Source organism: Erinaceus europaeus, chromosome 5 (assembly GCF_950295315.1).
Source record: "Erinaceus europaeus chromosome 5, mEriEur2.1, whole genome shotgun sequence".
Taxonomy (NCBI): Eukaryota; Metazoa; Chordata; class Mammalia; order Eulipotyphla; family Erinaceidae; genus Erinaceus; species Erinaceus europaeus.
In genome coordinates this window covers 131876722-131891150 of record NC_080166.1, presented here as the reverse complement: position 1 = coordinate 131891150, position 14429 = coordinate 131876722, and the positions used below count along the sequence as shown (strand labels likewise).

Below are 14429 nucleotides of genomic sequence, written 5' to 3'. Positions count from 1 at the left end.
GGCGGGTTCTTCGAGTGGTGAGTGCGGCGCCGGCGGGAGGAGCCTCCCGGGCGGCGGCCCTCGGGGTCGGAGACGGCGGGCAGGGAGCAAGGGGCAGCAGCTGGCACCCCAGGAAGAGGTGACAACCCCAAGTGGGTCCCCATCCTGGAACAGTCCCCACGATGCGGACCCCCCAAGCCAGACCACCCATACATCGCGGATGCCCATAACAGGGCCCCCCAACCTGGGCCCTCTAGGACGTGAAACCCCTGTCCTGGACCCCCAAGAGAACCCCCGAGCTGGATTCTTGGAGGTGAACCCCCCCAACCGGGAACCCCCAGGAGGTGAATCCCCCAACCTGAACCCCCAGGAGGTGAATCCCCCAACCTGAACCTCCAAAGGTGAACCCTCCAACCTGGACCCATAAGAGGTGAACCCCCCAACCTGACCCCAAAGATGAACACCTCCAGCCTGGACCCCCAGGAGGTGAACCCCTAACCTGACCCCAAAGAGGTGAAACCCAACCTGGACCCCCCAACCGGGAACCCCCAGGAGGTGAACCCCCCAAAAATTGGACCCCCAGGAGGTGAACCCCCCAAACTTGGACCCCAGGAGGTGAACCCCCCAACCTGGACTGCAGGAGGTGAACCCGGACCCCCAGGAGGTGAACCCCCCAACCTGGACTGCAGGAGGTGAACCCCCCAGCCTGGATCCCCAAGAGGTAAACCCCATAGCTCCCCAGGACACAGACCCCCAGACCAGAACCCCTTAGGATGTGAAACCCCAAGCCCCCGACTTCACAACTCCAACCACACCCCCTCCCCATCCAACTCCTTCAGGGGTTGAACCCCTCTCACCCCCAGGGACTCAGACGCCCCACCCGGAACCCCTGGGAGGAAGAAACCCCATTCCCCTGGACCCCTGAGCAAGCAAGCCCTCAGCCCACTTCCCAGGATCTTGCCTGTCCCCCCCCCACCATTGCTCACAGAGCCCGTCTGTGGTGACCACTTCCCTCTGGGGACTGTGTGTGATGAGCTCAAAACCCGGGGTGCTCATCTCCGGATCCCCAGACCGGCTGCCCAGGGCTGCAAGATTTTTTTCTTTCTCTTTAAAATATATTTATTTATTTATGAGAAAGAAAGGAGGAGAGAGAGAGCCAGACATCACTCTGGTACAATGTGCTGCCGGGATTTGAACTCAAAACCTCATGCTTGAGAGTCCAATGCTTTAAATCCACTGAGCCACCTCCCTGACCACAAAAGATAAATGATTTTTTTTTTTTAAAAAAGTCTTTTTTTCCAGAGCACTGATCAGTTCTGGCTTATGGTGGTGCAGGGGATTGAACCTGGGACTTTGGAGCCTCAGGTGTAAGAGTCTGTTTGCATAACCATTATGCTACATACTTCCATCAGGATTTCTTACATGGGCTTCCGTCTGCCTCAATCACAAAGAATGGACTAGTCTAGGAGGAACTAAGAGTTTTTCCCCAAAGCAGGCAGACTCAAGTTTGTTGAGGACTGAGTAGGACCTTGTAGGTTGACACAGTAGGTTTGAGTTCATGGGTCCGATGCTGTCCTATCATCTGACATCCTGCTAACGTTGCAGGCCAGAGAAGGGGGGGGTTAAAGCCAGGACAACAGTCTTGTAAAATGGCATTTAGTTAAAATGGATTTAATTAAATCCATTGAAAATTTGAATAAATGATAATGGCTAAAAGCAGATCAATAATGACTGTCCCAATGTTAATACCCTGAATCCATTATCTATTCTAGTATCAAGAAATGGTAAATAACAGCTTCAAAATTTCAGTGGCTTATTTACATTTCATACTCTTCCTCCTCCTAGGAGGCATTTCGTGGTTCCTTGGCTGGACTTAGGTTGAACTCACAGACTTTAATTTGATGATCTGAGCTGGTCTGCATGTCTTCTTTCTGAAAATGCCTTTTGAAAAGGCAAAAATACCTAGAGCATACTATATATATTTTATTTTTATTTATTTTTTACTTTTTATTTTTTGGCCTCCAGGGTTATTGCTGGGGCTCGGTGTCTGCACCATGAATCCACTGCTCCTAGAGGCTATTTTCCCTTTTTTTTCCATTATCTTTATTTTTTTATCATTGTTGTTATTTTTTATTATTGTGGTTATTGATGTCGTTGTTGGATAGGACAGAGACAAATGGAGAGAGATGGGGAAGACACCTGCAGACCTGCTTCACCGTCTATGAAAGGACTCCACTGCAGGTGGGAAGCCGGGGGCTCGAACCCAGATCCTTACGCTGTCCTTACGCTTAGTGCCACATACTATATATTTTTTAAATGACCAGTAGTTCAAATGCAAGAGAACTTTTTTGAAATATGTCACCTCAACTCCAGAATGGCTCACTGAAACCTGCATGCATGGCCTATTATTCAAAGCATGTCACATAGCTAAGCCTGAAAGTAAGTAAGCAGAGGTCTTTCTCTTTCTCCTGGGAGGTTCTGCATAGTCACTTGAGAAGGGGTAGAGAGAGATTGCAGGGAGGAGAGAGGAGGCGTTCAAACAATGAGGAAGAAAATGGCTCCATGGAAAGCAGTTGTGAAATTAAGATGGTCAGGAAAAATTTTCAGGAAAACATACACACATACAAATGTATATAAAAGCCTCCTTTGATGCTAAATTCTTGTTCAAGGCTCCATATCAAGCTACCACTTGTGCTTTCTCTTGAACATTTGCCCGCCCTACACCTCACCCTCTCTGTAATCAATTCTGTGTACCCGTAGGAACCTTGAAAACAATGAAATCAATACATTTAAAAGATAGCCGTTCTTCGGACAGTCGTCGTGAATGTGTGACTTTCAGCTGCTGAATGTGTTCAGTCACAGTTCTTGTGTCACTCCTGTGTCTCCCAGCCCACCTTTCACAGTAGAATCTTCTTTCCAGGGAGATGTCCTCGGCTTCTCAGACGTAATGCACTTTGAGTTTGTTACTCAGCAGTGACAATGAGTCATACAGAGGTAATACATGTTTTCGTATGCTCTGCATCTCCAGGGTTCCTTTTCTGCAGTCATGTGGCTCTTATTTTCAACTTATACTATAAAGCACAGTGTACCTTCTTCAGTGGTTCAGAGCAAGGATTTGAAAGCAGACTGCCCAAATCAAATGTAACTTCCGGCATGGTACTAAATCTGCTGTTTCTTTGTTCTCACTCCTGTTTCTTTTTTTTTTTTTTCTTTTTTTTTTTTTTTTTGCTTCCAGGGTTATTGCTGGGCCTCCACAAATCCACTGCTCCTGGAGACCATTTTTCCCCCTTTTGTTGCCCTTGTTGTTTTATCATTATTGTTGTTGTTGCTGTCGTTGGATAAGACAGAGAAATTGAGAGAGGAGGGGGGAGAAGAAGACAAACACCCGTAGACCTGCTTCACCGCCTGTGAAGCGACTCCCCTGCAGGTGGGGAGGGAGCCGGGGGCTCCAACCAGGATCCTTACCCCGCCCTTGCTCTTTGCACCACGTGCGTGCGCTTAAACCACTGCGCTACCGCCCAACTCCCCTCCTGTTTCATGAAGATAATAATAACACTTGCCTCCTAGGACTCTTAGAAAGTAAGAGTTCCCTATAAAGCACTTATAATATTGCCTGAACATGTCTTTAATTATTAGCAATTATTACCATTGCTTTGCCATAACCTGAATCCGTTGTCTCCAAGTGGATGTGATTTCCGTTGTCTGAATGGACAGAGAAGTAATTTTTTATTCCTTTATTCTCTTGAATTTAAGGTTAAGTTAAAAATACCTTTTGGAAATAAATCACTAGATGCCGTTTGTTTTGTACCTAACAAGAGCTTACCATACGGGATAATCCTTACACACGGAGCGTCAGGAGACATGAACCTTCCTCATCTGATGTCACTGGCATTCCACCTGGCATCCCATGGGTATTTTTGCCTGCGATTTACCTGTAAGGGCCTTAATATTGTCCATCGAATTAAGGCGTATAAGTCCGTTTTGGTAAGAAAATGTCTTTTTACACACTTAATTCTGTTTAAAGAATTCCTAGGTACACAGTGAACTTTCTTAGCAGTCATTGGGTTTCATTACAAATACCTTTTTTAAAAATATTTATTTTATTTATTCCCTTTTGTTGCCCTTGTTGTTTTACTGTTGTAGTTATTATTGTTGTCGTTATTGGATAGGACAGAGAGAAATGGAGGGAGGAGGGGAAGACAGAGAGGGGAGAGAAAGACAGACACCTGCAGACCTGCTTTACCGCCTGTGAAGCGACTCCCCTGCAGGTGGGGAGCTGGGGACTCGAACCAGGATCCTTGTGCGGGTCCTTGTGCTTTGCACCAAGTACGCTTAACCCTCTGTGCTATAGTCCGACTCCCTACAAATACCTTTTCAAAAGACGTAGTTGTCAGTGGCAGTGTCGCAGACACTGGAGCGTCACTCTGGCACGTGATGCCATGGTGGCATTCAGGACCTGGTGCTTTAGAGTCCCATGTCCTATCCACTAGACCCTCCCCTGAGTTGCAAGGTCTTTGGGTGAGTGTCCTGAGAAACCCAAGAGTACTGTTTAGAGGTTAGTTTTTTTGGGTCATCAGTTTCCATAGCAACAAATGCCCACGTCACGTGCTCACATCATAAGCGATCCTTCATGATATTTACTGTCAAGGAAGCTCTAATGTGATTCTCTTACTAGACTTTTTCTTATTCTTTTATTTTATTTTATTTATTTACTGGATAGTGACAGAGAGAAACTGAGAGCAGATGGGGGAGACAGAGAGGGAGAGAGAGACAGAAAGACACCTGCAGCCCTGCTTCACCACTCGTGAAGCTTTTCCCCTGCAGGTGGGGACCGGGGGCTTGAACCCGGCTCCTTGCACACTGTAATATGTGTGCTTAACCAGGTGCACCACCGCCTGGCCCCCCTTACTAGGCTTCTATAACTTGAGAATACGCTTCTGAATTTTTTATGTACAATATAAGTATACAGATATAGTACTGTTTTCTGTATGTTATTTAGAAACGGTGTAAAACAAATTTGAAGCTTGCATTATTTCAAGCTTACTAAGCTTTTCAGAACTTTAAAATGAATTTTGTTATCAAACTCTGTACTAACTGGAAGTTTTTACTGACTTTTTACCTAATTAAGATTTTTTTTTACAGTAGTTAAAGTTTTTAGGCAGGTTAAGTGATATATATTTTTTTTTCTTACATATTTGCCAGTATTACCCAACATACAATTTGATGATGGAGGTGTTTCCAGAGAATTCCTTAAGATTTTGTGCTTGTCTTTGCAAAGATTCTTAACATTTTAGTAATGGTGAGAAATTAATAGATGGGTTTTCTGGTAGAATATTTTTAAAGAAGGTGTTGATTATTCTCTGGCTGACTCGTCTTTTAATTTTTTTTTAGAGTTTTCTAAAAACTTCAGAAGAATACAGACTTGCAGGTGTTTTCCTTGGAGGTAAGTTGCAGTGTATGTGTGTGTGTGTGTGTATTATTTATTTGCTTTGGATAGAAACAGAAATTTAGAGGGAAGGAGGAGAGAGAGAGAAGGAAAGAGGAGGAGGTAACATCTGCAGCCCTGCTTCACCACTTGTGAAGCTTCCCTCCTGTACATGGGGACCGAGGGCTTGAACCTGGGTCCTCGCACATTGTAATGTGTACACTTAACCAGGTGCATTACCACCTGGTCCTTTGTATTTGCTTTTAAAAGTACTTACTAATAGGAATAAGGTAGTCAGGAATTCAAATTATTGTAATAGGCTGATTTAAGAATTTTATTTTTAGTAAGTTTTAGTAAGTCCTTTCCTTCCTTACTTACTTATGTTAAAGTACTTTATATATTTAAAGCAAATATAAATACTACATACACGTACCCAGAGGAATATATATATATATATATATATATATATATATATATATCCATCCACCCATTAGTCACTCTCTTTCACTAGATTCCTTCACAAGTATTGTTTTTTAATTTTTTTCCATTTCGTTGCCCTTGTTGTTTATTGTCATTGTTGTTGTTATTCTTTTTTTTTTTAAATTTATTTCTTTATTGGGGAATTAATGTTTTACATTCAACAGTAAATACAATAGTTTGTACATGCATAACATTCCCCAGTTTCCCATTTAACAATACAACCCCCATGTTGTTGTTATTCTTGTTGTTATTTATGTTGAGAAATCAAAAGAGGAGGGGAAGACAGAGGGGGAGAGAAACATAGATACCTGCAGACCTGCTTCACTGCCTGGGAATCGACTTCCCTGCAGGTGGGGAGCCAGGGGCTCAAACCAGGATCCTTAAGCCGGTCATTGCACTTCATGCCACACGCACTTAAGCCACTGCACCACCACCTGGATCCCCGCTATTTCTTGTTGTTGTTGTTATTGATGTCGTCTTTGTTAGAACAGAGAGAAATGGGGAGGGGAGGGGAAGACAGAGAGGGGAGAAGAGAGACAGACATCTGCAGACCTGCTTCACCGCTTTTGAAGTGACTCTCCTGCAGGAGTCGGGGAGCCAGGGGCTGAAACTGGGACCCTTATGGCAGTCCTTGCACTTTGCGCCACCTGCGATTAACTCGCTGCACTCCCATATGTCTGTTTCTTTTCCTCCCTAACTTAACCAGGTACTTGTTTTTAGTTTTTTCTCATCACTAAAGTTATCCCCTACGGGTACTGAAACGTGTTGCCTTTTGGGGTTCAGTCTCTGTTAGCTCTGTGCCCTTCCTTTACCGAGTGTGTGTCTGCGTCTCAGATTGAAGTTCACCGTAACCGATTCTAGGTCGTTCCATGGGCTCCAGGGCAGCTGCTTCTGTCATGTGCCATGGGGAGCGAGAGGATGCCGGTGACTTTGTCCGAGGTCTGATTTGCATCTCTTACCCACTGCACCGCCCAAAGCAGCAGCAGAAACTTAGAGATGAAGATCTCCTTCATCTAAAAGGCCCCGTGCTCTTTGTGTCGGGTTCCGCAGATGAAATGTGTGAGAAGGTGAGTCACAGCTTGGTGTTTGTGTAAATGCCTGCAGCATCCGTCTCCTTGGCGACAGCTCATTTCACTGATGCTTACTTTCTTATCCTGTTGCTTTGGAGAACCTGAAAAATACAAGCATACTGATGAAAATACATCTCATAAAAAGAGTTGGGTCAGGGAGTCAGGTGGTAGTGCAGTGGGTTAAGCACATGTGTCACAAAGCGCAAGGACCGTTGTAAAGATCCTGGTTCAAGCCCCGGCTCCCCACAGGGAGGCCACTTCACAGGTGGTGAAGCAGGTCTGCAGGTGTCTGTCTTTCTCTCCCCCTCTGTCTTCCTCATCTCTTGATTTCTCTCTGTCCTATCCAACAATAGCAATAACAACAACAATAATAACCACAACAATAAAAACAAGGGCAATGAAAGGGAATAAATAAAAATATATATAGGGAGTTCGGGCGGTAGCGCAACGGGTTAAGCGCATGTGGTGCAGCATGCAAGGACTGCCATAAGGATCCCAGTTCAAGCCCCCGAGTCCCCACCTGCAGGGGAGTTGCTTCACAGGTGGTGAAGCAGATCTGCAGGTGTCTATCTTTCTTTCCCCCTCTCTGTCTTCCCCTCCTCTCTCCATTTCTCTCTGTCCTATCCAGCAACAGTTACATCAATAACAACAACAATAGTAACTACAACAATAATAACTACAACAATAAAACAACAAGGGCAACAAAAGGGAATAAATAAATAAATATATGAATTGGGTCAATGGCTTATCTCTTCTTTGGAAACTGTAGAATAGACCTATGAAGCTTGAGACTACATTTGACTTGTCATTTCAGCCTTCAAGCAGATTTAATTTGTCAGGAAAGTGAAAATCACAGTAAGTTGCACATATTAAATATCAGTGCATTTCCCAGTCCACGGTTTCCCTAGGGCAAGGTATTTTTTAGAATCGTTTTGCTCTACGGTTACATAACTTGTTATCATCACTAGTGAATGCTCATTAATTCTAAGTGTCACTGTATCTGACAGGCATGGACTTCTGGGCTCTTCTGGAGACTTCCTTGCTCCAGAGTTGTATGCAGAGTGGGTGGGTGGTTGGGTGAGTAGCGGTAGAAGCAAGGTGGGAGAAACGACATGCTAGTTCAGCTAGTTCAGTATCCTCTTTTTCTCGTTTGTAGAACTTGCTGGAGAAAGTGGCACAGAAAATGCAGGCTCCCAATGAGATCTGCTGGATTGAGAAGGCAAATCACTCTATGACAGTGAAAGGACGATCGACAAATGATGTTTTCAGGGAAATAAACACACAGATTTTGTTCTGGATTCAGAAAATCACTGAAATGAACAAGCAAGAATGACTATGAGTTCAAAGCTATATTATTTTGAATACAGATACAGTTACCTTGATAAAGAACAGCGTTCCTCTCAGCATTCAGAGACATTTTCAGATTAAGTTAATATTCTTAACGTTTCTCCATTTTTAAATGTTTTCACTGTGGAAATTAATGTTCTCTACAGAGTGCTTTACAAACACTGTTATATACATATGTACAAGTATTAAAGGTGGTCTGTAATTTTCATTACTATACGTATGTTTTGAAAATATATTAAGCATTTGAATTTTGTTACAGCTGTGCTTTTTGTCTTATTACTGTGCAACTAAAGTAATTTGCAAAATAGTGTCATTTTTAGAAAGAAAAATAGCCTACTGTACTATGGTAAGTTATTTTCACTGACTGTATACATGTAGTTATTTAATCTTTTAGTAAATCTCAGTTAAGGGATATGAGGGGAGAAATAGTTTCTCCTGTTGTTTTTAGAATGAAATAACTGTTCCAAGACATGTCTGCTCATGGCCTGTTGTCGACAAAACCTGTAAGGTTTGCAGAGATGAGTAAATATTTGGAGCGGAAATAGGGTGGGGCAAGTCAGCATGTAGGTAGACTATGTATCTACATTTTAGACAGAATCGAATGGTTTTTACCTTTGGATGTTGAGATAACACCCAAGGTTTCAGCAGTTTACCTGCTGTGCCACCTCCCAGGCCATAGTTCATGCTCTGTTTGCCTCCATTTTCTTCTTGATTAGATGATAGATAGATATACCAGAACACTCTTCAGTTCTGGCTTATGGTGGTGCTGGGGATTGAACCCGGCATCTCAGAGCCTCAGGAATGAAAGGCTTTTTCATGGCCTTGATGTTGTCTTCCACAGCCCTGTTCATGCTTTTAGAGGGATGTCTGAGCTAGATAGAGGAAGAAGTTTCAAAGGACAGAAGCATCTTTGCTGAAAATTAGGTAACTGCTTTTACTCATAGGCAAGTGCGTAAGTAAAGGTACAGATGGAGAATCCTCGGGAGGGGGTCACAGCTTCCGTTTCAGTTCTTTTTTTTTTTTTTTTTTAAACCAGAGCATTGCTCTGCTTTGGTTTATGGTGGTGCAGGGGATTGAGCCTGGGACTTTGGAGTCTCAGGCATGAGAGTTTCTTTGCATAACCATTAAGCTATCTTACCCACCCCCTACCCCTTTTCAGTTCTTATAGAAGCTATTTGGTGGTATCCTGATGAGTGACTCAGTGCCCCAAAGCTCTGAAAGAGCTGGGCAACTATAGAGTAAAATGTTAAAACAGGGAGTCGGACGGTAGTGCAGCTTAAGTGCAGGTGGTGCAAAGCTCAAGGACCAGCGTTAAGGATCCTGGTTCAAGCCCCCAGTTCCCCAGCTGCAGGGGAGTCACTTCACAGGCAGTGAAGTAGGTCTGCAGGTGTCTGTCTTTCCCTCCCCCTCTGTCTTCCCCTCCTCTCTCCATTTCTCTCTGTCCTATCCAACAACGATGATGTCAACAACAACAATAATAACTACAATAAAACAAAAGGAAATAAATAAATATTGAAAGGAAGATTTAAAAAAAAAAAGAAGAAGAAGAAGATCACCATGTAGAGAAAGGGCTAAGGGAGGCAGTGGTGGTTCACTTAGGAGAATGGGCCTTTCTCTAGGAAATCCAGAGGAATTGTTGAACTTTCTTGTAGAACTGATAGATGCCTACCATGCATTCTAGAGAGTTACAGTTTGCAAAGACAATCCTTTCCCCCCATCCACAAGCACAGTTAAACCTAAATTAGGACCATAGATACCTATAGGCTGTGGCTGAGTGGACGAAAAGACTGTAAACCCTGACGGTCATTTATATCATCATCCCCAACAGTCAAGGAAAGCCAGAACCCGATAGACCTTTCATGCACACGTTTAAACAAATGTAAGTGACAGGAGAGAGACTTGAACAAATAGCAGTGATGTAAGGGATAATGCCTTTCGCCGGGGGGGGTATGGATCAACATGCCAAGCAATTACAGATGCCAGAACTCCCACCTTCTGCACCTCATGAAGAATCTTCGTCTAGGACTGGGTACAGGTCTGCATGTATCCATAAGCAAGGGGCAATTAAGTAACTCAACTGAAAAGTGCTTAACAGCCCTTTGCGATTAGACTTCAACCTAGTAAGCCAGGGATCCTAATAGAAGGGCCTAAAAAAAAGGCATCATAAATTCTCTAACCTATTAGACTCAGACCTAATAGGCTTGGCAATCTAGTAGAAAGGACCAAAGAAACAGACCCTATAACCTAATACAGGTTTGGATACAACAGATGATACTCAACATTTTAAACACTGGGAGAAAGTCTCAGCTCCTCAGATAAAGGGCTTCAAAAGCTAGATAAGGGCAAGAAACTGGATCACTTGGTCTTTTTGGTCAATACCATATCACCCCATCATCTGGGGCCCTAGGTTGGGAATCTGGGATTCCCACACCAGTATGACTGGCCTAGACCTCTAATCCCTCTCAACACCATCACTGGTCACTTCCATGAGAAACATCATTATGAGCTCTCTTGTGGCCCACTCCTGGAACTTGTTTTCCCTATAAAGCAGCACCACTAGGGAAAAAGAGAGAGACTGGGAGTATGGGTCGACATGCCAATGTCCATGTTCAGTGGGGAAGCAATGACAGAAGTCAGACCTTCCACCTGCATCCCATAATGACCCTGGGTCCATGTTCCAAGAGGGATAAAGAATAGGAAAGCTATCGGGAGGAGATGGGATACGGAGTTCTGGTGGTAGGAATTGTGTGGAGTTGTACCCCTCTTATCCTATGGTTTTGTGTTTCCTTTTTATGAATAAGATAAAATAATAAATAAATGTCCTATTCTCTTCTCTATTCCTACCTCTGGGTTCCTGTTTATTAATCATTTTGTCCTGCTTTATATTTTACTGCCATCAGCCACTAAATTGCAGATGGTTCCACCCTAACTTCCTGGGTAGATTATCTCATCAGTGTGTTCTGGAACCACACCTCATCAGAGCACTACTCCACTAGGGAAAGATGGCGGCAGCCTGGGGTATAGATTGACTTGTCAGTACCCATGTCCAGTGCAGAAGCGACTACAGAAACCAGAACAACCACCTTCTGCACCCAAAAAGAATTGTGGTCCATACTCCCAGCAGGGGAGAAATGTTAGGGGAAGATGACCAGAGGCCTTTAAACCCCAACTCCATCAAGACCTAGAGAGAAGAGAAAAGCAGAAGGACATTTGGAAGTAGTAATAGGTGTAGCTGTGACTTGGAGAGGAAGAAATGGCAGACTTTAGAAAAGCAAATATATATAAATACAGATAGTTATGGAAATAATAGCCAACCCATATCTGCAATGCTGGGAGAACTACTGTAGCTTCCAGTGGAGGGAATGGGGATACAGAACTCTGGTGGTGGGAACAGTGCAGAATTATATCCCCATTATCTTATAATTTTGTAAATCAATGCTAAGCCGCTAGTAAAAGATAAAAAAAAAATTGGTCCATACTCCCAGAGGGATAAAGGATAGAGTAAGAAGACCAAAGGGCAGGAGTCGGGCGGTAGCACAGCAGATTAAGTGCATATGGTGCAAAGCACAAGGACCAGTGTAAGGATCCTGGTTTGAGCCCCCAGCTCCTCACCTGCAGGGGAGTCACTTCACAGGCGGTGAAGCAGGTCTGCAGGTGTCTGTCTTTCTCTCCCTGTCTCTGTCTTCCCCTCCTCTCTCCATTTCTCTCTGTCCTATCCAACAACAACGACATCAATAACTATAACAATAAAACAACAAGGGCAACAAAAGGGAATAAATAAATAAATAAAAACTAAAAAAAGAAAAAGAAAAAGACCAGAGGTCTCTGAATCCCAGTTCCATCAGGACCGGAAGTACTTGTCACCAGGGAGCTTGTTTTTGTACCATCACTGGGAGGAAGTGAATCTGGAAGACACCAGAGGAAGCCAGGCCCTGTTTCTCTTACCTGAGAGAGAAGAGCAAAAAGGGAAAGAGTCCCGGAAGTAATAATTGGTGTAAGTGTAACTTAAAAGGAAGCGAAGGTGGTCCAGGAGGTGGCGCAGTGATAAGGCTTTGGACTCTCAAGCATGGAGCTCCAGTGGTGCAATCTGTTAACGCGCGGTACTTATATGGACTCTCAAGCATGAGGTTCTGAGTTCAGTCCCTGGCAATACATGTGCCAGAGTGATGTCTGGTTCTTTCTTTCTCCTCCTATCTTTCTCATTAATAAATCAATAAAATCTTAAAAAAAAAAAAAAAAAAAAAAAAGAGAAAGGAAGGAAGTGAAGGCAGGACCATAGAGAAAATGGCCAAGTGTGTGTGTGTATGTGTGTGTGTTTGTGATGGAGAGAGACAGAGAGGCCAGCGTAAGGATCCTGGTTCAAGCCCTGGGCTCCCCATCTTCAGGGGAGGCGCTTCACAGGCGGTGAAGCAGGTCTGCAGGTGTCTGTCTTTCTCTCCCCATCTCTGTCTTTCCCTCCTCTCTCCATTTTTCTCTGTCCTATCCAACAACGGACAACATCGATAACAACAACAACAATAGCCACAACAACAAAAAAAAAACAAAAACAAGGGCAACAAAAAGGAATAAATAAATAAATATTAAAAAATATTTAATAAAAAAAAGAAGTAAAGTCAACTCATTGGTGACCTTGGGAGAACTACTGTAGTTTCCAATGGAGAGCATACAGAACTCTGGTGGTAAGAATGTGGCAGAAATATATCCCTTTTATCTCAAAATTTTGTAAATCAATATTAAATCACTAATAATATATATAAGAAGATTTTAAAAAAATAACACCTTTCCCCCAGCCCCCTTTGAGTCACTTGACATTTTGCATTAATAGACCAGATGGCTGTGTGTCTTTGCTCGTTTAGTTTATAGCTCTGTGAATTAGACTTTGAGGGAAAGTGAGCTACATACTTGGATCTATGTTAATTCTCTTCTACCTGAATTCTGCATCAGGAAAAGTCACAAGTAGCTAGCTTCTGTTTCGACCTACCAGAAATAGGGTGGAAAGGAAATTCATCAGGAGAACATTTCAAGACTTCCCTTTGACAATCAGCCTGTGGAGGTCTCGAAACTTTACATCAGGCTCAACCTGACGCTGTTGACTGGCTGCGGAAGAAGGGCAAACGCTAGAAGAATCAGCCTGTGGAAGAGGGAGGGATATGGTGGAGCCACCTGGTGGTGCAGCTGGTTAAGTGCATGTATCACTTAGTGGGGGTTGTATTACATGGAAAACTGGGAAATATTATGCATGTACAAACTATTGTATTTACTGTCAAATGTAAAACATGAATTCCCCAATAAAGAAATTTTCTTAAAAGTGCATGTATTACTATGCACAAGGACCCATGTTCAAGCCCCCTGGGCCCTACCTGCAGGAGGAAAGCTTCTTGAGTTTATGTCTGCAGGTGTCTTTTTCTCTCTATCTGCTCTCTATCTTCCCTCCCTCTCGATTTCTCTCTGTTCTATCAAATACAACAAAATTTTTTTTTTTAAAAAAGAGGAATATGGTCATTTGCCCTCTCAAACCAAAGGAAATATAAAATGGGGTATTCTATTTTAAGATAAACATGTCAGGCTGGCTATTATATTCTACATAAAGACATAGTTCTAAAAAAGTCATTTCGTATTTATCTGAAATTCAAATTAAACTGCGGCATGTAGCATTTTTCAAAAATTCTTTATTTTTGGTAAACCTAGTCATCCTACATTTATATTTATCTTAAAAAAAATTCGGTATTCCTGGGGCCAGGTGGTGGTGCACCTGGTTAAGTGCTCACATTGCAGTGTACAAGGTTCAAGCCTCCATCCCCCAACCGGCAGGGGGAAAGCTTCACATGTGGTGAGGCAGGGGCTGCAGGTGTCTCTCTGTCTCTCTCCCTCCCTCTCCTCAGCCTCCCCTCTCCTCAACCTCCCCTCTCAATTTCTCACTGCCTCTATCCAATAATAAAATACTTTAAAATTTAAAAAAATCTCTTATTCCTGGTAAACAAAATGGTTATGTCCTACTCAAATATAGTCTACATTTTTTGAGTTACAGAGCAGTGATCATCTTATTGTCCTAAGATAGGCTAGAGTTTCTCTTTATAAAACAAATACAGTATTGTTTGTAAAATTTACATGTTACACATAATAGGCCT

At 43.2% G+C, this 14429-nt stretch overlaps 1 protein-coding gene across 7 annotated transcripts; it reads left to right on the top strand.

Moving 5' to 3' along the window:
• Positions 1 to 8554, top strand: TEX30 (testis expressed 30). 7 transcript variants are annotated; one of them, XM_007539855.3, is made up of 6 exons: positions 1 to 118; positions 2900 to 2973; positions 3733 to 3963; positions 5371 to 5422; positions 6746 to 6951; positions 8111 to 8554. In XM_007539855.3, the coding sequence occupies exons 2-6, from the start codon at positions 2959 to 2961 to the stop codon at positions 8285 to 8287; spliced, it is 681 nt and encodes a 226-aa protein (XP_007539917.1). In that variant the 5' UTR covers positions 1 to 118; positions 2900 to 2958; the 3' UTR covers positions 8288 to 8554. The 7 variants fall into 7 exon arrangements, with proteins under 7 accessions (XP_007539917.1, XP_060047823.1, XP_060047821.1 ...); XM_060191838.1 differs by lacking the exon at positions 1 to 118 and adding an exon at positions 442 to 465; XM_060191836.1 differs by lacking the exon at positions 1 to 118 and adding an exon at positions 468 to 492.
• The last annotated feature ends 5875 nt before the right edge of the window (positions 8555 to 14429 follow it).